Source organism: Nyctereutes procyonoides, unplaced genomic scaffold (assembly GCF_905146905.1).
Source record: "Nyctereutes procyonoides isolate TBG_1078 unplaced genomic scaffold, NYPRO_anot_genome, whole genome shotgun sequence".
Classification (NCBI taxonomy): domain Eukaryota; kingdom Metazoa; phylum Chordata; class Mammalia; order Carnivora; family Canidae; genus Nyctereutes; species Nyctereutes procyonoides.
Window position 1 is genome coordinate 36666781 of NW_026575052.1, and position 27716 is coordinate 36694496.

General features: G+C 36.3%; 1 protein-coding gene across 2 annotated transcripts in view; it reads right to left on the minus strand.

Annotated features, from left to right (window-relative positions):
* The window catches only part of IPO11 (importin 11), a 198179-nt gene that overhangs the window by 27719 nt on the left and 142744 nt on the right, over positions 1-27716 (minus strand). Inside the window, exons 28-29 of one of the 2 annotated variants that reach the window (XM_055332731.1) lie at positions 9731-9826; positions 2877-2961 (exon numbers count right to left, since the gene is read on the minus strand). In XM_055332731.1, coding sequence (XP_055188706.1) covers positions 2877-2961; positions 9731-9826 — 181 coding nt within the window. Of the gene's footprint in view, positions 1-2876; positions 2962-9730; positions 9827-25277; positions 25414-27716 lie in introns of those variants that run through there. The other variant, XM_055332732.1, reaches the window with a different exon arrangement.

Consider the following 27716-nt stretch of genomic DNA (forward strand, 5'->3'; position numbering starts at 1 on the left):
ATGATGATGTTTGGATAGTCCATTACTTGTGTTATGCTCCACTAGCACAGGTAAATGAGAAGTTAGTGTACTTTTGTTTTTAAAGATTTATTTATTTTAAAGAGAGAGCAAGGGATTGAGTTTAGCTGGGGTGGGAAGAGGGGGGCAGAGAAGGAGAAAGAATCTCAAGCAGACTCCATGCTGAGCACAGAGTTTGATGCAGGGCTCAATCCCATGATTCTCAGATCACGAACTAAGCCAAAAAATCAAGAGTCAGACACTTAACCAACTGCAGCACCCAGGCACCCCAAAGTTAGATAGTTTTAATAATGTTTAAGCTTATATACTGACATTACCAACTAAAGCATCTAGTAAGTATATATGAAAGAAGCAGATCACCAGAACATTTCTGGGGCTTGAACTGAAAAAATTTGACTTAAAAGTAGGATCAGAAATACCTCATTAACATAGTTTTACCTACTATATCAAATGTTTTATTAATAACGCTTTCTTAGCCAGTAACATCAAGTTGCCAGAAAGTATTAATAGGCTCAAAAACTTTTATCTGGAAAATATATCTATCATAAGTCACACGTCACAAGAAAGAAATTATAAGCAACTTAAAATGTTAATGTATTAGCTTAATTCTTTATGGAAGAGGTCACACAATTACCATTTTACTCCTGGAGCAAAGTGGATAGGGAAAGACCTTAGAAATGAAATTAAATGCTTCAGCTGCAATGGACCTTCCATTAGTTCCCCCCAAATAAGCAGTATAAATAGGAGCGGGATCAGAGAGAGCAAGATCAAGACGTGTGGAAAGCTGAATAGCTTTCCTGAATGGAAATTTCATTCTTATTTTAAAACAAATGATGAGAATGCTCATAAATACATCAACCAAAGTCACCTGGCACATGCAAATCATCCACTTTTCTGAATTACAATCACTGCTGCTATCCTCTGCTAAGCAGCTACTGAAATGCAGACACCACATTTTAGGGACTTGAAGACAACTACAGCAGTAAGTAAATCAAACTTTTAATTATGTAATTGGGGAACTAGAAAAGTAGTTATACTTTTTCTTCCTTGTAAGTAAACATTTTCATTTTAAAATGAAAAACCCTTTGACACTAGATTGCTTTTTCTTTTAAACAATAGTTCATAATTATCTACCAGCAAACACTTGCCCCTCTGAAATTACAACCAGGACACACCTAGATAGTTCTCAAAAAAAAATTCTAATGTTTAAGACAGCACAGTTAAACAATGATATAATTATTTAAAAAAAAAGCCCATATTATTTATACTGGTAACCCTGAAGATCCAGTGAAACTAATATTGTTATGTTACTGAAAAGTTACTGAAAAATTATCATGGCATTCATACTTATTCAAGGCTGAGGTGTAATCGGCATCAGACTAAGATTTAATTAAATCTAAGGCCTGGAAATCTTAGTAGAGATAATAGTATCAGTCTACATCAGAAAGCTACTGTGATGACTAAATTCAAATAAAATCAATCACTGGAAAAAATAATGGTTGTTCTGTAAATTAATACTGCCCATGATTGGAACAAGATTGATAAAATAACCAGCTCTCAAACTGTATTTAAAATCACAAAACTGAATAAAGGAACTTTAAGTGTTATTTCTGAAACTATGCTCTGACACTGCTCTTTAAAGTAATATTTCACTTACTTTCAAAATCCAGTTAGGAGTAAAATTAATACTATAGGACATTACTGAGGATTCTATATAGGATGAAAAATAGATTTGAGCAGATGAACTGGCTAAGGGCCGATCGAGCAGACGAGATGACGTGAATAAAGTGTGTATAAAAGCTGAGGAATGAATAGAAGCAGAATACCTGTTACTCATTTACAAGTTTAGAATCTTATGAAGGAAGACATTTTATTTTTTTCCATAACATCAGTTATATATTCAATGCTTAAAAAAGTGGAAGTGAGGAAAGAGAAAACTGTTAGGCTATACTGAAATGCTATCATCACTCCGGGAAAATGCCAAGGAAAATGCATTAAACTGTTGCCCAGTTTAAAAGGCAGATGGAGCAGCGCAGTCTCAGGTCCACCCGAGGCCTAATGAAACCCCGCGGGTCAGTGTGGCAAATTCACGGAGGGAGTATCGTGAGCAGACTGAAACAATGATCACCCGTGATTACTAGGTGTTCAGCAGTATCCCATGGCCATCGTATATATGGACTGACTTACTCCACCTTTGAGGGATATTACTGTTGTTCCCAAGTACAAGTCAGGCAAGAAGGCACAATGCAACTAGTAACGGTGAGGCCAGGAGGCCAGAACAGATCCCAAAAGGAAATGGGAGAAAGTCGACCGATGTAGCTTTTTTATAACATATGTCAAAGTAAATATTTAAAAGTTCACGATTACAAATAATTTTAAAGGCAGGATATTTGAGAGGTTTCTGATTTTGCTGTTGTTGTTCCCAGTTAACAGTTAATTTAAAGGAATTCCTATAAAGGCTTATAATCACAAAAAATTCATTGTGCAAATTCATGAAATAACATGGAATGAAGCAATTTCAGGAAATCTTCTCAAAGCTGAAGACTGAATATTACAACTTAAATGAGTGCTGAGGGTCACATGTTTTCTGTAAGTGGAAGAACAAACTTTTGCTCTGCTAAAACAAGAAAAAGCTATTTCAGATTAAGAATCAAACTCTACTTCCTGTCCTAGGATTACTGGGAAATAATCTGTATCAGGAGTTCACTCCGAATTTCAAAGCTCAGCTTACATTAATTTTATAACAAGGGATGGGATAGAGAGATGGAGAGATGGATGAACTGACCAAGAGATATTTTCAGATCTAAAGAATATAATAAGTGGTTTTCCCAAATTTTAAAAGCTATTTTTCAACTTACCATCTTTTTTCTCTTATCCTGTTCTGTGGGTGGTTCTTCATCTTCTGTGACTTTTGGTTCTTCCAGATGAGACATTAACATACAGCTACATTTAAAAAAAAAGTTTTAAATAAATAAAAAAGTTTGTAACATGTTAAAACAAACCCTGAAAGTCACTGAGAACATGAATGCTTCTATGTACCAAAATCTGAGGAATAGCTAGACAAGTTAGATTTATACTTTTAAGACTTAATTGCAAAAATATACCTCACTTTTTAAAAAAGGGCCACACCAAAATATTTTAGAACATACTACTTGAGAATTTAGGGTAGCAAGTTATAAGAAATTTATGTATACGTGATTTTTAAACCATACATCACTTGACAAAGCAACCTGGACTCTTCATTAAAAAAAAAAAAGATACTTATAGATACTTGAAATTAAAACTTCTCTTACCACCAATCTTCATGTCTGTGATTATACGTGTTTCATAACAATAACAATAATTTAAACAATAACATCATTAAAACAATATTAATTATGCAATAATCTACTTTGTGCTCCAAATTACTATGCTACAAGGAACTTGTTCCTGAGAGCACTTGTTCTTTCAGGACAGTTATAAATCTTTTTTTTTTTCTTTTTATCTGCACCACTGCTCTTCGCCATTAACAGAGATAACAGAAATGCAGTTTCCTATTCAGTCAATAGTTTCTCTCTTCCAGGGAGACAAGAAATAAATATTGTCTAGTGAATCAAATTGATGGAATAAACCCAAACCTCACTGCTTCCTAATTTAGAATAGTAGAATTCGGTAATTTATCAGAGTCAAAGGTTCCTAACCAATAAACTGTGGCAAAGAAAGCTTGGTTTCACTTATGTTTCGTAGCAAGTGCAGAGGAAACTAACTCCTGACTCAGCTGTGTAAATGACTTTTAATTCAAGGTTCAAAACAAGTGCTGACACCAGAAACTTGGTCCAGCTCACTGTTGCAGGGGATATGAGGGTCCCTTTCTCCCTATTCCCCACCATTAAAAAAACCAACTTTTGAAACAATGACTTCTGAGGCAGTCAGCGCATACTGGTGCATTCAAATAGTATAAAACCCTTAAACTACAATCAGAAGCAGCAAGAGTTTAACTCCTAACTTACTGCAGGGTCTTAACCTCTTGAAGCTGCAATGCTTTCATCCATCACGACATAATATGATACAGCACAACTAGTTGGCCAAGGGAGTCTGGCACAAAGTCAGAAATAATGACATTATTATCCCAGCCATGACGCTATTTAGTAAAGTGAAATGTCTAGAAAACAATCTAAGTCCCAGTTTCTATTTTAGAACCGAATAGTAAGAGGGAGTTCCTTCATGCTAGCTATTTTATGGCTGCTGCAGATTTGAAATCTAACTGCAGTGAATTTGTATCTCCAGGAAAGTATGCTTCATGCTGCATGAAATTCCTTCACATTACTAACTCTGTTAATTTACCTGTATAGTAAAAACTCAGTCCTCCTCTTCCTAAGTTAAATGATTTATCGCATAAACAAGAGTATATTCTGAATATAAATACATTTACACATAGCATTTTTTTTTCCAGTGACCAAGAATTACTTAGAGGGCAGTATATTTTTCCTTTGCAATTCTGCAAACTGCCTTCATTTGGGTCTCTGGAAAGTGTAAACTGAGGGGAAAAAAAGTGAATTTGAAGAACCCAAAGATAAAATTCTCTCCTACAGGAAAATTTCCAATTAAAAGTCAAATCTTATTTTTTTTTTTGACAAACATTAAAGACAGGGAATTATGTTTTACATAAAAGGCATGATGGGAATTAATAGATTTCTAATAAGCTAAGATATGTGAGCAATAAATGTAATAATAATAAAAGTCTAAAATAGGGACAACTGATATGTGAACGTAGGCAGCCAGCCACCTCTCACCTCTTACACTCACTAACTAAGATCTGGGAACTCTAGCCAGCTAAATCAGAATCTGTCCCAACAAGAAACTCCAACCAATGAAACACAACCAATAGTGTTAGCACACAACATGATACCCTTTAAATCATTTCTAATTTAAAAGGTTCATTTAATCTAAACAAATTCACTTCTGAATGTCACAATAATACTAAAACTGACAGCATTATTCAATTGGTCCCTGAAGTGGACACTTCAGTTGGTCACGTAACTGTCCTCCTTGCTTAAAAAAGCCCTAAATATGTCCAGTACCTTCCTCTTCCATGCCTCTATATGCTTCCATGTTACCGTTTACATCAGCAAAAGCTGATCCCAGCCCTAGTGATAGTGGCTTGACATGCAATCATGGCAATCGTATAATGCTAATCATGATTGCTTTCAATAGGTGCATGTTTAAGAAACTCTAGCCACTTATACATGAAAATCCTGGTTCACTCCTCTTTGTACTTCCCAAACTTTGGCAAGCGGTTGTCAATTTCATTTCCCAATGTGCCTAAAAACAAAATAGTATTTCAAAATAAAAAGGGAAATCACTCTAACTGAAAACAAGTAGAAGGGAAATCTCAAGCCTCATTAATATAGTTTCCTGGTTTAAATATATTTTCCTGGAATTAAACTTGACTAATGAAAATACAAACATGTAAAGAAATCAATACAAAACAATGAAAATGGACCACTATTTTATGCCTTATACAAAAATTAACCCAAAATGGATTAAAGACTTGAATGAAAGACCTGAAACCATCAAAATCCTAGAAGAAAACAAAAGTGATAAGCTCTTTGGGTGATGATTTTTTTGGATCTGACTCCAAAGCAAAGGAAACAAAAGTTAAAACACACATGTGGAATGAAATATCAAACTAAAGACAAAACTCAGAGAGAGAACAGAATGGTTGTTGCCAGAGTCTGGAGAGTGGTAGGGAGTGGACAAAATGGGTAAAAGGGATCAATGATGCAATCTTCCATAAAATAAGCCAGTCATGGAGAAATAATACATAGGACGGTAACTATAGTAACACTGTATTGCATATCTGAAAGGTGCTTAGAGAATTAATCTTAAAAATCCGTATCACAAGAAAAATATTTATTTAACTGTGTATAGTGATAGATGTTAACTAGACTTACTAAGGTGATCATTTTACAATAAACACAAATATTGAATCACTATGTTGTACAACTAAAACTAATATTACATGTCAATTATACTTCAATTTAAATAAAAAAAGAAAAAATCCCAGATATTTAATCTTTGAAAATAGATTCTAAGTGGATTCATTTTATATACTATTCTTAAGAAATACCAGTATCAAGACAGAAACAGCCAACTGTTAACTGCCCAGCTATCTTAGAGGATAAACTTTTCTACTACATAAAAAGTGGTACATCATAAAAGCAAATAAAAATGCATCTCCATTTCTCCCACATAAAATGTTACATTTAATTTTTAAAAGCATATGAAAATATAGTTATGAAGACGTATTAAAGCACAAAAATAAATATAAGTTGTTAGGTGTAAGCACCATAATCTTAAACAAATTTATATATGTCACATCCCCCAAACTATAAATACTTGTCAAATGTCTAGCCACACCCACCTGTCCATCAATTCCTGTCAATCCTTTCTCTACAATCTACCTCAAAGTCACATCAACAATAGTGTAACAGCTACCTGAGGGGCTTCTCCATCTTCCAGGCAGTTCGTTCTCGATTTTTAAAGGGCATGTGAATCATCCAGGGTTCCTATTACAATGCAGGTTCTACTGTCCTAGCCTCAAAAATTCTAATATAATGGATCTGGCCTGGAGAAGGGAAATGTGCACTTTTAACAAGCATCCCAGGGTGTTTCAGTGGTCAAAGACCACTCAGTGTGAGCCTTTCCACCCCTCTCCGTCATCCTCTCCAATGCATTCAAGGCACCCTTCTGAAATAGAAATCTGTTCTTGGCACATCCACGCTTTAAAACTGCCAATGAACCTCCAGTGACTATACAACCTAGTCCAAAACCTTTTCAAGTTACTTTACTAGTTGGCTCTAATCCACTAATATATTCTCAGAAGTTATTCTCAGTTTCTTCAGAACCCTTCTTCTTCTGTAGCTGGTATTGCCCCACTGGTGCCTATTTCCGTCTCTAGGTAGTAAACTCCTGCAGGATAGAGCCTCAGCTGCTTCCTCACATAGCACAATGTCTGGCATAAAGAAGTCTGAATAAAGAGATGATGTCAACCTGGTTTCCTTATTGGGGTTAAATGTATCACTTTAACTGGACCACAGGATGCTGAGATAACTGGCAATAATATGTGAATAATATGTGAATTTGTACACTGAGTACAGCAGATTGCCCTCCCCAATGTGGGTGAGTCTCAATCAGCTGAAGACCTGAACAGAACAAAAGATCTAATTAAAAGAAACTCACACTCTTTGCCTGTCTTTTAGTTGAAACATCAGTATTCTCTGGCTTTGTGACTCAGACTAGAACTTACACCACTGGCTCTCCTGCTTTTCAGGCCTTTGGACCTAGACTGAAACTATCCATTGGTCCTCCTGGGTCTCTAGTTTGCCAAGTGGAGATCTTGTGACTTCTTAGCCTCCATAATTACAACAGCCAACTGGTTGTTGGTTCTACATGGGAAACCCTGATTAACATACTGCATATAGAGGTAAAACAACAACAACAACAACAACAACAGGGGTTTTCTTCCTTTATTCTAATTTATTCTATACTGAGAACAGAAATTCAATAGACCTAAAAATATTAACTTTCTTTGAATGAACTGCTCCAGTAAACAGGAAGAGGAAGCTGGAGGCTAAGTTAACTACATAAGTAAATATTTTGTTTCTTGAGTGCCCTTTTCTGAAAGTCTATTTACACCCTATCATCTATCTGATGGACTATAAATTTTAGAACTCCATGTAGTTTACAAAAAAAAAAAAAAAAGAACCCTATGCAGTTCACAGAAGTACGGAATAGGAAGATTATCAAAGGTCTGTTCTAACCTCTCATAGAAACCTAACAAAGTGATGAATAGAGTTTCTCCACCATGCTTCCCCACCCCGGGGTAAAAAGCAATCAAACAATTCCGGGGGAAAAGAAACAGTGGTTTTTACCTCCCAGCTACCCAGGGATCCTGGCCTTCCAGTCTGGGCCTCTGTAGTGTGAATCCCAATAATGGTCTCCTACTCAGTCTACTTTCCTCATGCCCAACATCTTCCTTTTCCAAACCAAAACTTTCTTCCTGGCTGAGCTTGGCACCATGAGTCAGAACTCCATGCAACCCCTCCACTCATCTGCTGTGTGTGTCACTGCACTTTTCTGAAGCTCTGTATCCTAATTTTTAAAGTAATGAAACTGCACTCGTTTCTAGACTATTTCTTACAACTTCCTGATTCTCATCCCTTCTACTTAGACCATGCTATAATTTATGTCTACTTCCTATATCTTAAGTCTTATCCCTTCCTGAAGACTCTAACACGCAGTGCCTTTTTCTTCTCTTTCTTTAAAGCACAAGCTAGAATTCTACTGTTTTGTGTGCTTTGTTCAAAATATACATAATTGTCTTTACTCACTGCCAGTGTTTTCATGCTGCTATTAAAACATCTTCCCCCTAAGTAAATTATATATTCTGAAGAGGACTGGGAGCATTTGATTATATCCTAAATATTTCACAAATAGTTGTAAGCTTCATCACATATTATGCATAAATATATAATATTTATAGTCATGTGTCATAAATCCTATTTCAACTTTAAAAAAAGCCTGAAAGAAACTGCCTAATGCATGGTTTCCTATTTTGGTTGTAATCAGAGGAGTGTGAAGTTTCTACTTCATCTGAACTCTTACATTCTTGAAAGCCAACTTACATGCCAGACACATTATGTCTACCTACGTTTAATAAGATTCAACAATATAAATTTGCACTCCATGTTTTTCAACAACATAGGATTCAAATGGCCACCTTTCCCATTCCCTATAGATTCTTTATAAAGAACAAAGAAAACGGGCTCAGTGTAATACTGACGTAAAGTGGCTTCAAATTTCATGAAGTCTTACTTATTATCATAATATGACACATGCTCTTTTTTTTTTAAATTTTTATTTATTTATGATAGTCACAGAGAGAGAGAGAGGCAGAGACATAGGCAGAGGGAGAAGCAGGCTCCATGCACCGGGAGCCCGAAGTGGGATTCGATCCCGGGTCTCCAGGATCGCACCCTGGGCCAAAGGCAGGCGCTAAACCGCTGCGCCACCCAGGGATCCCGACACATGCTCTTTATAACAGTAAGAGAAAAGGTACAGCGACTCTGCGGACTATAAAGGATACAATGAAATGAAACTTCAAATTAATAGTTTTTTAAGTATGAGACTCTCAGCATTCTTGATAACATGATTTTAAATATTCCCCCCCCAAAATGTTGTTCTCTTTTATTTTTTTTTATTTTTATTTTTTGTTGTCGTTCTCTTTTAAAACCGGTCAAGTACCATCTGACTCTAATAGGCAAAGGTGCCAGGGATGCTTCTATCAGGCAAGTACATAACCAACCTATGGGGCAGGGGGAACTTTGTTAATAAAAAAAAAAAAAAAAGAACATATTCAAATATGTTTAAAAAAGGAATTTACATGTTAACATACACATGGATTATTTTTTAAAACCCTGATGTCAAATCACATAATTACCATTTAACTAAAGAAATCCAATTTGTCATTTCACTTCAATGACAGCTGATCTCAAGATCAAACTAACTAGAGGCAAAACAAATGCAATATTTTCTTTGTAAAAGACAGAATTAAAAAGTCACTGCATTATGCTTACATGGTGGCAGCCAAGAGCCAACATGCACACAGGACAATTAATCATTCTGCCCACCGCAGCCCAGGTCAAATGCAATCAGTTAAACGATCACCTACTCTTTGTAAGTTCCTGTTTCAGGATCTTCTGTCATGACATCATGCAGGCCCTCCACTGAGATGTTTATGATCCCACAGAATTTATCTTGGATGACACTAAAGGAAAAGAAAAGCAAAACACATTAAACTGGGGTACTTTAACAGGTAATTCCTTTTTTGCTTTTTCTTTTTTTTTTTTTCTTAAGATTTTATTTACTTATTCATGAGAAACAGAAAGAGAGAGAGAGAGAGAGAGAGAGAGAGAGAGAGAGAGAGAGAGAGAGACAGGCAGAGGGAGAAGCAGTTCCATGCAGGGAGCCCAATGTGAGACTCGATCCCGTGTCTCCAGGATCATGCCCTGGGCCAAAGGCAGATGCTCAACCACTGAGCCACCCAGGCATCCCTCAAAATATATTTCTTGTAGCAGAAATTTTACCTTTCCATGTGACACTAAAAATTTCTCTTTCATTAGAGTATTAGTGTGTTTAAATACTAAAAAGGTTTGGAAAAGGAAGATGATGGGCATGAGGAAAGCAGACTGAGTAGGAGACCATTATTGGGATTCACACTACAGAGGCCTAGACTGGAAGGCCAGGGTGCCTGGGTAGCTGGGAGGTAAAACCATTGTTTTTTTTTTTTTCTATCAGATAGGAAACACATATTTCAATATTCTTTAACTTATTACAATAGACCTGTGTTGATTTTATAACCAAAAAGAAAAAGATACAAAAATGTTGAAGATTAAAAAAATCTCTCCTCTTCTGAAGATAATGCCAAGAAAAAGAAGAGGAGCTATAGACTGGGAAAAAATATTCATAAAACACACATGAGAAAGCACTTGAATCCAGAACATATCAAGAATTCTAAAAGCTCAAGAAGAAGATAACTCAGCAGCTCTTTCGCCCACGGGTAGTGCTTTAATAAAATCACCTTTTTACACTAAAAAGAAAAAGAACTACTCAATTTAAAAACTGGCAAAAACTTCAGACACTTCACTGAACAAAATGTAAAGATGAAAATATGTTCAATACTACCAGTCATCAGAGAAATGCAAATTAAAACCATAATGACATTTTAGTTAAAAGCTAAATTAAAAAAAAAAAAGCTAAATTAGAAGACTAACAATACCAACTGCTGACAAGGACGAAAAACAATAGGATTTCTCATACTACAGCTTGTAAGAATTAAACAACAACAACAACAAAACCCCCAGCACATTCATTTTAGAGAACACACTGGCAGTTTTTGTAAAGTAAGCATACTCCACACGACTCAGCAATCCCATTCCCACGTATTTACCCAAGACCAAAACAAGGAGCCTCGGATCTGTATGTAAATGTTTATGGTAGCTTTATTCGTAATAATCCACAAATGCAAATGACCCAAATGCCTATCAACTAGTGAATGGCCCAACAAACTGTGGGATATTTACTCAATGAAATGGTTGTCAGTAATAAAAAGGAACTAAATATACATGCAACTTGGATAAATCTCAAAAACATTACTCTAAGAGAAAACTGATTCAAAATGCTACAATACTGTATGACTACATTTATATGACTTTCCGGAAAGGCAAAATTGTTCAGTGGCTGCTCGAGAACAGGACACAAGGGAACTTTATGGGATGACAGGAGTGTTCTGGATTGACTATGGTAGCGGTTTTGCACTGTCAACATCTGTGAAAACTCCATGTGTAAGCAGTTTTACTATATGTAACTACACTTTAATGAATAAAACGAGTTTTAAAAATTGGTAGTTCTTAACCATCCACTGAAACACGAAATTATACTATTTGAATTTAAAACTGAATAAATTAGAACTCTTAGCTCCAGGGAACTACTAGAATCATTCCTACAAGACACATATCATGTTTCTCATTCTGCATTAAGATAGATGATTACTTTTTTAAATGTTCAGTAAAGTAGTACCCAAGTTACCATATTCTGGGTCATGTTCTCACCTTTGTAAAGTCAAATGTTTTGTCTGTACACTCAAATGTGATCAGATTTTAGACAACTAAATCACCAGTTGGACAAAATAATAACTAGTTGATATTCTGATACATGTTAATGGGCATATAGTACCCTATTGCAGGAGTATATATTTTGTAAGTCATTATATTTCCTTTATGTAAGAACTAAAATATCTCTCAAGAAAGACTCACACAATCTACTTTATTCAGTTCAGGGAACAATACTGTAGAAGAAAAACTAGGAAACCAAAATTCTGCCAAAGAGTTCACCCACTAACCGTGTAATCCCACTGAAGTTAATTAATTCAGTTCTCTAGGTGTTGGTCTCCTTGTCTGTAAAATGAAGGCTAGACTGAAGTAGGACAGATATGTGGAGGGGATAGAGAGATTTTCACTTCCCAGCAGAGTAATTCGCCACTAATCCATTACAGCATGCGAAGGCAGGCAGGTTCTGGAATTCCTTCGCAATGCGGGAGTATCCCGGATAGCTATCAACAACTGATCTTCATTAGCTGAAAAAGACAAAAATCCTCCAGACTACAGCTGTTTACCAGGTCTGTCGGTATTATTTAGGGACAATCCATACAGGCAGCTGCCTTCTCTACACACATCACCTCCAAGCTAGGAAAACTGGTAAAATCATAAGAAACCAATGGAATAGGGGTGCCTGGGTGGCTCAGTGGTTGAGCGTCTGTCTTTGGCTAAGGTTGTGATTCCGGGGTCCTGGGATTGGGTCCCACATCGGGCTCCCCACAGGGAGTCTGCTTCTCCCTCTGCCCATGTCTCTGCCTGTTTCTCTCATGAATAAATAAAATCTTAAAAAAAAAAAGCAAGCAATAGAATAGAATTCTGAGTACTCTGTATTTTCTCAAAAGACTGAATGTGAATCTTAGACATCTGGCAATCTGAGTGTGACCATACTCTACTAGGTGGTTGGAAGGTTAATAAGGAGGGAATGTAGAAGAGAGGGATTACACAGTTTGACTACACAGCTCTTGCCTAAAGGCTTAACTTCACACCTTTTTCATGAATGGTGACTTTGTTTAGAGGACACTGATGGAACCAAACTAAAGCGTGAAGAGTTTGGAAAGAAATCTAATGAGTTCTGGAACCTGAGATTTATGTAAAGCCAAGGGTTCCAAGTAGTAAATGACTGACAAAAAGAAGAGTTAAGAAAATTAAAATTAAAGAATGGAAAATAATACTCATGGAAGCAGACTGGACAGGCCAGAGGATACAAGTCCAAACTCTGCTCAGCTTGCCCATGCTCGCTCAGGCTTGGAGAAGTCAGTCATGCCTTCAGTGGGGTTCCCCTGTCCTGTTCCCTTCCGAGCCTCCTCCGGTGGGCTTTCCAGCTCTACCAGCTGAGGGGCTTGGACACATGTCTGTCTAGTAGGGTAAGGGAAGTGTGGCAAACTCCATCAGTGGGCAGTCACTGTTCTTCGTTGGAACGTGACTCATTCGGAACAGGACAACAGAAGCAGAGATCTAGGTATGGGAGGGGAATTAAATTCCAGCAGACAGGGAAAACCATGCTTGCACTGGAGCACCTATTAGGTGCCAGAAGGGGTGGCCACAGACTTCAAGTTCAGAAAAGGGGAAAATGACTACGGCCCGGAGTAGAAAGGTCCATGAGCTGGTTCTGAATGGGAGGATGTCAAGAGGAGACTCTCAAAAAGGAGAAGGAAGGAATGAAGAGGGGAAATGGGAGTATCCATGCCACGTTCTGGGAAGTTACACAAAAATTCTCTTCCAAGTATTGAGGTTCAAAAAAAAAACCTCAATTCCACTCATTAAGCAGTATGGGAAAAGTACCCCCAAATAACAGGGATAACAAAAAGCCAAAAACGGCTTGTACTTCCTGGCATGCGCAACATATACTTAAAGTAAATAAGCATTAAGACGTTGAAATTTTTTTCTCCTTTTATAAGTTATAAAAATGTTCCAAATGTGTAAATGCAACATTTGAAAATGAAGCCTTCGAAGTAGATTGTTTTACCCACAGTATTTTTATAAAGTTTTGAATATTAATCAAATAATCACTTCACTTTTTAGTCACATAATATCCCCATAGCCCTTGTCTTTTACAAATTAAGAATCAACCTTGTCTTCCTATAATCTTTCTGATTCAAATGCTTTAAAATGTGATCAGACATTTAAAATGGAAACAAATCAAATTGGAGCTATAAACCAGAAATGAAATAAAAATAGGTTTGGAGGAGAAAAGGCACTGTACTTGGTTAATCTTACGTCTCTAAATACAAGAATTAGGTGTTTTTTTGTTTTTGTTTTGTTTTTTAGAGAGGAACAGGGGTGAAGGGCAGAGGGAGAAAAGAGCTAGAATCTCAAGCAGACTCCACACCTCGCATGGAGCTTGACATGGGCTTGACCTCACCACTCTGAGATCATGACCTGAGCTGAAATCAACAGTCGGACAGGACACTTAATAGAGCCGGGCATCCCTGTATTGCTTTTGGTTTTTTCTTCCTTATGTGCTACATACTGAGCAGTTATAAGCTAACACTTTATAAGCATTCTTCTCGGTGTGTCATCTTTTAATGTCCTCTCATGCACATTAGTCAAATCTGGTGTCCAATCTGGTGTGTGGAATGTGGAAGAACTGAAGGTAGCCAGAGGGAACCATGTAATTTTAAATCTCACTTGGTTCTTAACCTCTCAAACCTGGAGGGAGCAGTCTAGTGTCTGAAAGGAGCAGCTAAACTCCCTGCTAGTTTATATACAGCTTCCAGAGCACAGCAGAAAATTCAAAACTTAAGAGGTTAAAAAGGAAAAAAAAATAAAAATAAAACTGACTATTGAGCATTCCAGCCCAAACCATACATCCTGTTATAGTCCCAAGGTCAGATTTCAGAAGACTGGCTCAAGGAGTATTAAAAAAAGGTGCACTATTATACCAGGTTACCAATTTATTTACAAAAAATAAGTGATTAGAGTGTCATATTGCTCTAGCCAACCCCTCCTGGTGAATAAGTCACCATGGATACGTTCATTCATTTTAGTCAATATTTTATGAGTCCATAATGAGTTAGAGATCATGGTAAGCTCTAGGGATTTTAAAAAATAGCCACTACCAAGAAAGTGCAATGTAAAAAGGGCAGTCTCCTCAAAAAAATGTAATTGGGAAAAATGGATAGTTACATGCCAAACAATGAAACTAGGCCACTTTGTCACACCATGCACAAGAATAAAATGAACTAAGGACTCAAATGTGAGACCTGAAACCATAAAAGTCCTAGAGGAGAGCACAAGCAGTAGTTTCTCTAACATCGACGGCAATACTTTTTTTTTAAATAGGTCTCCTGGGGCAAGAGAAACAAAAGGAAAAATAAACTAGAGACCATATCAAAAAAAGCTTCTGCACAGTAAAGGAAACAATCAACAAAATTAAACGGCAACTTATGGAACAGGAAAAGATATCTGCAAATGACATAACCAATATAGGGTTAGTATCCAAAATATATAAAAAAACTTACACAACTCAACACCAAAAAAATAATCCAATTAAAAATGGGCAGAAGACAAGCACAGACATTTCTCCAAAAACAGGGCCAAAAGACACATGAAAAGATGCTCAACATCACTTGTCATCAGGGAAATGCAAATCAAAAATAAAATGAGATATCACCTCACACCTGTCAGAACAGCTGAAATCAAAAACAAACACGAGTGTTGGCAAGGATATGGAGAAAAGGGAATCCTTGTGCAATGGTCATGGGAACGCAAACTGGTATAGCAACGGTGGAAAACAGTATGGAGGTCCCCAAAAAATTAAAATGAAATTACCATATGATCCAGTAATCCCACTGCTAGCTATTTATCTGAAGAACATGAAAATACTAATTTGAAAAGATGTATGTACCCAGATGTTTAGTGAAGCATTATTTACAACTTTATGGAAGCAATGGAAGTATCCATCCTCAGACAGATGGATAAAGATAATATGGTGTATGTGTACAACAGAATACTACTCAGTCACAAAAAAACACTGAAACCTTGCCATTTGCAACAACACGGATGAGTCTAGAGTATAATGCTAAGTGAAATAAGTCAGAGAAAGACAAACACCATATGATTTCATTCATGTGAAATTTAAGAAATAAACAGGAAAAAAAAGAGACAAACCAAAAACCAGACCCCTTTTCTCCAATTTTTAAACGTATTACTAGTTTCAGAGGTGGAGCTCAGTGATCCATCAGTCTTATATAACACCAGTGCTCATGAGATCACCTGGCCACCTTCTTGTCCTTCATCCTCCCACCTCCACACCTCCAGCAACTCTCATTTTCAAAAACCAGACTCTTAATTTCAGAGAACAAAGTGATAGTTACCAGAGGGGAGGTGGGTAGGGGGATGAGTGATACAGATGAAGAGGATTAAGAGTACACTATCCTGATGAGCACTGGTTATACTGAAGAACTGATGAATCACTGTACTATACACCTGAACCTAATACAGCACCGTATGTTAACTACACTGGAACTAAAATAAAAGAAAAAAGAAAAAAAGTTTTGACCTTGGAAGGCGCCAGGGAGTTGGGGGGGGGGCGGTGCGGGGGGATGGTCACCTCAGGGAACTCAGAAACTAAAGGAAGCCTTAACTTGAAAGGAAGCAGATAACTTTGAATGCACATAGGGTCATGTGTTACACATCTGAATGTGACCTATTCTTTGATTCAGAGGAAAAGATGGAGAAAAGCTGTTTTGTAAGCAAAACATTGGTAACATTATGGACTAAATCTGCAGGAAGGACAAAGAAAATAAGCAACAAATGAGATTTTCTCCTTTTTTTTTTTCCTTTTAAATTAAAGTATGATATCCTAAATGCTTTTCTCCATTGTCTGGTTATTTCTGACTTACTAAGTGGCACTGATCTGAAGGGAGAGCATCCTGTCACCTGGACGGAGCTAAAGCATCACTGGCAAATTATCACTGTCTAATTCTCATCAGTGGTCCCCAAAATCTTGATTGTTCTACCATGACTTGAGATCTTAGCATTTGCAAGTTAACCCATTTTGCACTAATAACATTAGGATTGATGCTCCTTATATAAATAATAGTGAAAGGGAATATAAGGGAAGGGAGAAGAAATGTGTGGGAAATATCAGAAAGGGAGACAGAACATAAAGACTCCTAACTCTGGGAAACGAACTAGGGGTGGTGGAAGGGGAGGAGGGCGCGGGGTGGGGGTGAATGGGTGACGGGCACTGAGGGGGGCACTTGACGGGATGAAGCACTGGGTGTTATTCTGTATGTTGGTAAACTGAACACCAATAAAAAATTAATTTATTATTAAAAAAAAAGGATAGATGCTCCTTAAAAAAAAAATCCCAATTTTGATATACATTTATTTTTATTTCACAATGTTAAATGGATTCCAACTGATCCTATTCACTTTATTAGTAAGGGGTTCAAGGAAGCAAAAGGGTGCTTCCTATTTCAGTCTCTTAAATCTCGTTAAGAACTTTTAGAGGGTGATCAAGAACTTCAAGCTGGAACAAACCCACCTTTCCCAAGTTACTCCTCCTTTCATGACTTTCAGGCAGTTAAGTCATCCCCTCTTGAATATATTAGCTGCTAACTCTTATCTGCTTACTCCCTTCCTGCCCCTCACAATGCTCTTCCTCCTTTTTCCATTCACCTACTTCACACTTCCTTCATGAGGCCTTCTCTGGCCACTCCAGCTCACTGTACGTGAGCGCTCTGTCCTTGGAATTTCCAGTAGCATAAAATGCCTGCACTACTCATAAAGCATTAAACTCATGTGCCGTGTAGTTCTCCTTATGTCCTTTTTCATGCCTACCCGTCTGCCCTAAGACTATCAGTTACCTCTACGCAGAAAATGTATTATGCTTATGTTTTATGTCCCACAAGACATTATGCATAATGTGAACACTCAGTAATCATGGGAATTAATGATCCCCAAACCTCAAGAACTGCCCTCTCTCATTTTCTTTTTGCAAAATTATTTTTGCTTAACTCTTTTTGGAATTACAAGTATGGACAGCTAAATTATAGATAACATATTACAACTGATTACACTAAACATGAGGCAGAAAACAGAGCAGCGGAAGGAGGCTATGTTGGAATCTATTTCTGAAACATTTCAGAAAATGCAAGGAAAGTTTAACAGAGATGAAAGAGAAGAATGAAAGTAAAACTGACGGGAAAAAAGTACTATAGTAATGTGAACGTTTTCTTCCTTTTTGTCACACTTTTCCTTCTCTTATTTCAGATACTTAGTAGATATGTTAATGTATTCACATAGACACAAGCCACAAACAAAACAGAAAGAAGACAGGCTTTTTAAAACATTCATTTGTTTGGTTCTTCAGGTGTGTTTTAAGTGATGTTACAAATATATAAACATTAAATAGGTGAAGGCATGAAAAACTGTACTAAATATTAAATTATCCATTTAAAACAATTCCACATAGTTTTCAGTAAACTTTATTTTCTAAAGCTATGGCATTTTCTGGGTATATAAAACTATCCGTAGATTGAGAATTGCAGAAACTTCTGCAGAGTGATTTTTCTTTGCTTTTGAAGGCTAAGCACTAAAAAAAAAAAAAAAAAAAAATCAATCCATCTTCATGTTTATTGAATCAACCTAAAAACTATGCTGGCTTAAAATTATTTCTATCCTTCTGTGTCATTATGAATCTAGCCACATGAGTACTGAAAACAAATAGCTCTTGAAAAGAAAAAATAAAACTTTTAATCCCCAAAGGCATAAATAAATGAAATTTCTAATATTCACTGGTTAGCTCAACAATAATTAGGTTGAATGTGAACAAGACTCCAGTTTCTCCCTAACTGTCCAATTTTTATTAGCATTTTTAAAGTGTTCATTTTACATATCTATTTTTCACAGAAATTATCTATTCATCATAGACCATGTGTTTTATATTTTCTAAGTGATGGACTGATATATTTGTATCATATCTTCATCTCCTTTGATCTGGGAAGAAAACCGGCATGCAGAAATACAAAAATTTTAATTACTTTTTCTGAACAGTTCTATAATCAAAAAATGATAATTTAACAGTATTTCATAGGACCTCCAAAAAAAAAAAACAAAAAACAAATGAGGACCTTAGTCACTCTAGCATTTTCTCTCATCTAACCAGACCACAAATACACTCTTTATACATCACATAAAAATGACTGATATTTGAAGTCACTCTTGTATTCTCATATCTTAAATATAGGAAGCCACTGAAGTTAGAGTAATTTAAGAAAATAAGCTTTGAGCATTAAAAGCCACAATCAAATATTCTCGTAACTCTACTTCCCTGCTTATATTGTTTACTAGGATTAAGCAAAGAAGAACAGCAGTTTATTAAAAGCAAAGGCAAAATAAGAAAACCCTGACTAATCAGTCTTATTACAGAATTTCTACCAAACCAGAGGCTACATACAAAAGTGGTGATATTTACACTAAAATTAGTTTTTTTTCCTCTCTAGATATTTTCCAGGACCTAGCTAGCTACAAATACTTTTGTCACTTAGATGGAAACATATATTCTTTCTACACAGTAATTCTCTGCATGATCATGGAAAAGAGTGTTAATAAATCTAGTTCCCTTGACAAATATTGGCAAGGAAATGGGATAATAAATTCTTGGTGGAAATTCACTAAGTTGTTTTAAAATCAAAGTTTAATTTTTTATTTTTTTATATCCAACAATAACTTTTACAAAGGCTTTTTATATTATAAACTATTCCCTAAGTTAATTTTTTGAGGGCAGATATACAAGCAAAACAAAGCTCAGTATCTTTAAGACAGAAAACTGTAACAATCTATGTATGATAACATGAGAAGAAATTGTTACCTTCTGTGATTTTTAGAGAAAGACTATGCTTTAAGAAACAATACCTGATGACAACACTAAGTTATCATAAAAAAGATGATAAATGACTGGTAGACTACTGTGTGGGGAAAACGTTAGGCTGAAAACCCTAGCAGTGCTTGTTTTGAATGCTTACAGGAATCACCCGAAAGAGTGGTTCTTGATTTTTAAAAAGGGATATAAGAGGGACGCCTGAGTGGCTCAGTGGTTGAGCGTCCGTCTTCGGCTCAGGGCACGATCCCGGGGTCCGGGATGGAGTCCCACATCAGGCTTCTTGTGGGGAGCCTGCTTCTCCCTCTGCCTGTGTCCCTGCCTCTCTCTGTGTGTGTGTCTTTTGTGAATAAATAAAATCTTAAAAAAAAAAGGGGGTTATAAAAGAACTTAATAGATTTCATAATTATGGGTATATGACCTCACCACTGTAAATGCTAGATATTGTTGATGTTATACAACAAATCATTACAAGGTAATCATGAATATATACCTTCAGGACAAATGAAAAAAGCCAATTATGCTGTCATTAAAGTTATATGAAAAGGTATTTGTGGCATGGGAGTTATAGTCCTGGAGAAGTGGTGTACGTGACACAGCCCAGACTAAACTGAAGATAACATACACTGGAAAACAGTGTTACATGATCAAAAGAGGACTTTGGTAACAAAGGCAAGTTAAAGGGGTGGGATCCTTACAGCAGGGGCATGGGTAAATGCCTATGGGACCAAAGTGGTAGGAAAGCCTAAAATTTTTTTCAGACCCTTAGAAAAGGCCTAGTCTTTTTTCTCCCATTTTTGCAACCGTTTAAAACAAACATGGCATATTTTATTGTTACTGTTGTGATAATTGAGTAAAAATGCTTCCTGGCTCAAGACAATTCAGTAAAAATGCTTGCTGACTCAAGACCTAGGTATGAGGAAGAATGTAACCCTGGCATTCTATGTAGGAGAAAGTCAAGAACTCTAAGAGTAAAAGGTTGGTGGGCAACAAAGAGGTATCCAAAGATCTTGTTTCCCTACTATCACTAAATTCTACACAATTCCTTCACTCTCAATGTCACCCTTACTGTGCCCCAACACTTTGCGTCTGGCTATCAACACTGGCAGGCCCTCACCTCCAGGAGCCCATGAGACGTTACCCAGGCTCCTACTCCATCACCTGGGACCTTCCTGATCTCCTCTGATTCCTACTGAAGTTGTTTCATACCAATCAAGTCCTCAAGGACAATCTAACATCAAACATCTCTACTCCAATGCTAGGAGGAAACTGGGAGTAAGTTCCCAATTATCCCATAAGTGGGATACATATTCCTGAAATTCCACACTGGAATTTTAAGTGTTTTCAAAAAGTATAATGTTATAAATAAATGATAGTTGAGTTCTATACTTCTCATTCGCTATGGGGAGGGCAGAGGGGAGCTTTTTTTGGTATGCCCTGAAACCATAACCAACTTTTACAGAAGTCAATGGAAAAAATGGATCTGTACATAAAACTATCCTTCTGAAATGCATTTTATTCTTGAGCACTCTCATCAAAAATTTTTTAGTAAAAGGTAGAGAAACACAGAAATCTTAAGAAAAGTTTCTTCACCTGTAATAATTTAGAATATTACTTGGTTTTAACTTTTGTTTGAGGTGGTGGGGCTGCCTAAAATGTGAAACAATCATATGCACAAATCATACTGCTAAAAATTTCTACACATCATTTCAAAACAATTTTTTAAAGATTTTATTTATTTATGAGAGACACACAGAGGGAGGCAGAGTCACAGACAGAGGGAAAAGCAGGCTCCTCACATGGAGTCTGATGCAGGACTTGATTCTTGGACTTTGGGATCACACCCTGAGCCAAAAGCAGATGCTCAACCACTAAGACACCCAGGCATCCCTCGAATCAATTTTACTTAATTTTTAAAGTGTGCAAGTCACAAACAACAGTGTCATGTGAGCTAACATCTTTAAAAGGAAATGCTGCAAGGGCACCTGGGTGTCAGTAGGTTAAGCATCTGTCTTCAGCTCAGGTCATGATCACAGGGTCCTAGAATGGAGCCCTAGGTCAGGCTCTCTGCTCAGTGAGGAATCTGTTTCTCCCTCTCCCTTTCTTCCTCTCCCTCTGCCCGGGCTCCCCACTCATGCTCTCGCTTTCCCTCTCAAATAAATAAATAAAATCTTTAAAAAATTTTAAAAAGGGAAAGCTGCTGACAAACTAGAATGAGTACTTAAACCATTAGGTACAACTATAGCTCCATATATAAAATATTAATAAGAGTAAAGTTTTCTAGTTGAGCCTATATGAATCATCAATTAGAAGCTATACACATAAAAACAAAAGAAATCTTGATAAAATTTCTAAATTATCTTCTTTGAATTCAGGGGAGTTTTGCTGTAAGGTTAAGATAAATAGTTTGTTTATGGACATTTCTTAACTTCAAACAGTCACCTATGCTGCTTCTAACATCAAGAGGATGCGGTTTAGGTGGTGAGGAAGGGAGACATGGAAGGGTTTTTATCTTTCACTTTATTTTTTTTTATCTTTCACTTTAAATATTTGTTTTGTTTGAATCCTTTTTTTTTTCTCAAATTATATGTCCTTTTAGTAATTAAAGAAAAAACATAATTGGAGTTGTGGGAGTTGTGTGGATAAAACCAAAAAATGAAGTATTAAAAAAAATTTTCAAGGTAAAACAAACACTACATACTCTTCTCTAATGAAACAAGTAATTTATGTAAGAACAGATTTATTTCAAATGTATTCAATCTTCTGCTAAAATCACAACCAAGGACAAAGCTTTAAGCTAGCAGGGAAAAGGAGAACGAGGGAAAACTCTTGGGAGGAGGGAGGGAGCTGTGGCTTTAGTTTCTCTGAAACTTCGGGTGTATCTCAAAACCACTCCTCAGCTCCTTTCTGCTTTTCCTCAAGTATCTTACAGCAATGGTTCTCCAGGTGTGGTCCCCAGACCAGCACTATTAGCCAACTTGTACAAACACACAACTCAACGGGTGCCACTCCAGACCTACTGAATAAGGAATCTGGGAGGGGCAGGGGGCAACAATCTGTATTTTAATAACCCAAGTAATTCTGAGTTTGAGAAGCACCATATTAAGGTATACTGGACAACACAAAACATTCTTATAATTACTTCAGCTTCACAATTACAGACTCAGTAATTATCACTTGGTTTAAATACTCCCAGACTTCTTCTTGCTAATTTCATATAGGAAGTATTAACTTTTAATAATAAAAACAAGAAATCTGGGATAAGAGGAAGGACAGCACAAACATGAAATACATAATACTCAAGAGAATATTTTTAATACATATTTGTGGCTCAGGTCCCTGTTAATAGATCAAGCATGGGCCCTTACTCTATGTCCAATAGTCTACCAAATATAAATTTACCCTAATAGAGACAAACAGGACATAGTTTCCATGGCTTGAATTACCATCTATCTACATTAAAGATTCTGAATCAACACTACTATCTCCTGGGGGCTCTTTCATCTTATCCTTCCTCAATTACCTGTCTCCCCAAATCATGACCCCAATGGTTGATGTTACTCCTAAGAGAGAATCATATGCTTCCGATGTACTAGACAAATGGAAGGTTACAAATTATTTTACCAGATAGATCTCTCCCCAATCTTCTGCTTGTGGGACATCTCCACCTGAAGATCAGATGTGAATCTCAAATTAAGTGTATCCAAAACTGAACTCATTATTTTGTTGCCACCCATATCCCCATCCTTTTCCTTCCTTTGCTCGTTAAATGCAACAGAATGCTGCCTAAGCCAAAAAATTAGTATCTTTGACTTATCCCTCACCTGCCACCCCTCAGCCAACCACCAAGCTCCAGAATCTATTCATTCTTTCTGCCCTTACCTTGGCACAGGCCTCCAGTACCTCTTTCCTGGAATGGTGATTCAAATTCCTACCCAATTAACCCTGCCTCAAGTCTCATCACTCCTTCTAGAAAGAAGGTACTCTGTAAATGGTAAATCTGATTATGTCATTCCACTACTTAAAATCCTTCCATGACTCCCTGCTGAAATCACAATATCTTTCATCATCTGATATATCTCTCTTCAACTGCAAATCTCACACTACTGCTCATTACTCTGCCTATCCCAAATTTTAGTTCATGAAAAGTAGTGTTATTTCTCTTTCCTCAACTCCTATGATATGATGTTACCTCTACTTATTACTCAGCTCTCTTCATTTCCACTTATCCTTCATGATCCAGTCTCAATGTCACTTTTCTCATAAAGCCATTTCTCATTTCCACTTATGTTATGCCCAGTAGCACCTCCAAGTGCAATACTTACCACCCTGTACAGAATCCATTTGTCTCCTCTATATTTCTAGAGCAAGCCATGCCTATGTTGTTCACAATTAGCCCCTAGGCGTAGCATGGCATGAAATTAAAAGCATGGGTTCCGGACAGCCCGGGTGGCTCAGTGGTTTAGTATCGCTTTCAGCCCAGGGTGTGATCCTGGAGACCTGGGATCGAGTCCCACGTCAGGCTCCCTGCATGGAGCCTGCTTCTCCCTCTGCCTGTGTCTCTGCCTCTCTCTCTCTCTCTTTCTCTCTCTGTCTCTCATGAATGAATATATAAAATCTTAAAAAAAAAAAAAAGTTCTCGAGTCACAGTCCTAAAAAGTGTCACAAGCATTAAGGATTTGAGACAGTCTCTTAAACTCACTTTCCCTAGATTTCCTTACCTATAAAATATAGTTATACGGTTTTTTAAGGATTAAAAGTGATAACGTGAAATATTTATTAGCGTAGTACTTGGTACACAGAGATGGTAGCTAGTATTATTACTTAATATAGCACCTATCAAAGATATATGCTAAATGAATACAGTATTCATAAATTATTAAAAACATGTATTTATTAATGCTAAGCTCATATAATTCATTGTATTTTCAAATAAAGTTTATAATTCTATAAAGTGGCTTCAGTGTAATTCATGTCCATGGCACTGAAGTTTTCCTGTAACTAATATTAATTTGAATTATAAAGCAGAATGTTCAAAGAGAATCACCTGCGCCTCACTTTCAGGAACAATTTGCTTGTGAAGTTGAATCTGCTCCAAACCAGGGCTTTCTAAAGAATTTGGGGAAGCGTTACAAACTGAGGCAGTTACATTATACCTTGCTGACTGATAAAAGCTGTAGTATTCGAGTCTATTTTCCCCTGAGTTTTCTGTTGCCTTTAGTTTTTGTTTAAACTGAACAACTTTGTAGATCAAAAAAATGATTAAAACACAAGCTAAGATGAAAAAAGCTAGCAAAATGTCAAAAGCCTCATTCAACTTTTCAACTTCTTGTGTACAAATGAGAGATGTTTTCCCTGACACCGCAGCATCATCAATCGGTAGAGCACTGTTTTTTTCCAAGTTCAAGTTAACAGAAGAGGTAAGCTGTATCTGCACAGGTAACACTGCAGTAGCCTCTAACGGATTACCAAAGGTATTCTCTTGAATAAATCTACTGGCAGGTGAAGTACGACTTCGTTCCCAGAAAGTAACGCTCTCAGTATTTTCCAAATGTTTCTCATTTGTGGTTACTTTATGCCAGGCCATCATTAACGCAGTAGTCTTGTGATGAATATGAAGAGATTTTATAGCCCAAGATCTGGATACATTTGTCGAAGATGTAACACAATTTGTAAAGTCAGTCCGTTTAATGTAATGCAATGCTCTGCCGCGCATGGATGGGGGATTCTGACAATAGATGTTTAGTGTAATGGCTGAAGATGCTAGCCAGTCGCGAAGGCCCAAGAGTTTGCAGTTACATTCCCAAGGATTAGAATTTGCCTGAAGATGAGTCAGTGAAGACAATGGCTTAAGGACCCTTGGATGTAAGTCTGTAAGATTATTAAATGACAGATTAAGGATCTTCAAAGATGCTCCCATGTTTTCAAACGTATCATTATCAATGCTGATTATTCTGTTTCTATCTAACTTAAGGTAAATTAAATTCTTTAACAAGCTAAATGTGCCAGAATTTAAGTTTTCTAGATTATTATGACTTAAGATCAAATGTTTAAGATGATTAATTCCACTAAACCCATCCCTAGCAACATTTTTAATTCCTGAATTTTTCAGGAGGAGATACTCCAAATTGACAAGTCCTTTAAATGCAAAGGGCTGTATTGCTTCAATATGGTTATGAGACAAAGAAAGTCTTTTAAGGCTCTTAAGTACTTCAAAAGCATTTGACGGTACTTTTGTTAAATTATTACCTCCTAGATACAAACAATCGAGGTTTCCAAGATGTTGAAAGCCTAAATCTGATATCCTCAGAATTTTATTGTTCGATAAATCGAGTATCCGAAGAGCAATCATACCAAAAAAGGTACCACTCCCCAGGACAGTGATGCGATTCCTTTGTAGATTTAAGTACTGAACTGAAACTAAATCATTAAATACTCCTCTTGGAACAAAAGCTACTTGATTAGACTGTAAATATAAAGTGCGAAGACTGGAAAGTCCCTCAAATATTCCAGGATCCAAGCGTTTTATAAAATTATTATTTAGATATAGAAAATATAGATGCCTCAACTGAACAAAGGCTTTTGGATATACATACACAATGCTAGAATTATCCAAATACAAGGCTACAAGAGAATGAAGTCCTGTTAATTCTCTCTCATTTATATGAGATATATTGTTTCCAGTCAGATACAGAAAAACTGTACTTTCAGGAAAATTCTTAGGAATACTTGAAAGGCCTAAGTTACGGCAGTTAATATGTCTCCCAGTGCAGAGCTGGCAAACAGACGAACATCCAAGAATCTCTTTATGGAATAAGAATATAAGATAACAGGTAACAAGTAGAAAAAATCGTAGGCAAGGCAGAGAAAAATGTAATCCACACATAGCCCTGTTCTTGGTTTTTCTGTTCATATCAGAATTGGCTATAAAAAAAGAAGGTAAAACTTTAAATCATCAATAAGTTCCCAAAAGTACTGTGAAACTAAAAATTCTGTATTTTCTTTCATTTTGATTAGTATCAGCCAACAATACTAAATATATCATCAATTGTACTATGGTGATAGCATCATATAATGAGTTTGGAATGTGTTCCAGAATTAACACCACCAGGTCATTAACCCACTGTATGACAAAATAATTCATATTTAATTAACTGTAAAATAATATGTTTGCTAAAGCTAATATAGAATATTACAACTGAGAATAACACAAGTGACAAATGATGATGTAGTGATAATGGTCTATTGGATATATATAATATGTCCTTTCACCAAATTAAAGTCAATATCAAATAACATTATAATTTATGAAAACACAAATTCACTACAAAAGAGCAATTAAACTCTCAACTACAGCTTTTCACAAAAGCAAATTATTTTTCATTTCAGTTAAAAGTTTGTATGTAAATAAATAATCTTACCAAGACCAGGAATTGATACTATCGACACTCAGCTGATTCAAGTAAAGGTTTTCTTCCTAAATCTGAAGAGCGACTTTTCTAAACTCCATTTCTTTCTGTGGCACTGCTGACCTCCACCCTTCCACCTTTTTTTTTTCCTTTTTTTTTAAGTCACAGTTTGCTCAGGAAACACCACTCTTCACACTGGTTCCTCCACAGTCAGTGTGTAAAACAGAGGTTACCATGGATACAGGAAACTGAGAGACAGGAAGTAATTTTATCTGTGTTTCAAAAGTATTGTTGAAAGGAAATCTCAGGAACTTATTTTTTTCAGAAAGCAGTTAATTTGAGTTTTCCTAACACACATACCTAACCATCTGATAATTTAAAAAAGTATTTTTTTAAAAAAGGAAATGTGAAAATTTAAATATTCAGAATGAACAAACTGTAGCAACAGCAACAGATAGCTATTGAAAAGCAACAGATAGCTACTGAAAAGAAAAAGTAAGGTGAAATAAAAGGTAAATGCAGTAATAGAATTTTGGTTAATTTTTTTAAAAGCATAAAATATTTACATTACTTTGAATACACTTCACAGACTTCAACTTTCTTTTAGTCTTTAAAAAAAAAAAAAAGGTAGCAAAAACAACATGCAATTTAGAATGGTGAACACAAATGTTGTTACCCTAAACAGAGTGCTCATTCTAACAACTCAAAGAGACTTTTGGGTATAAAAAATATTGAATATCACCATCTAGCACCTTAATTTATTAA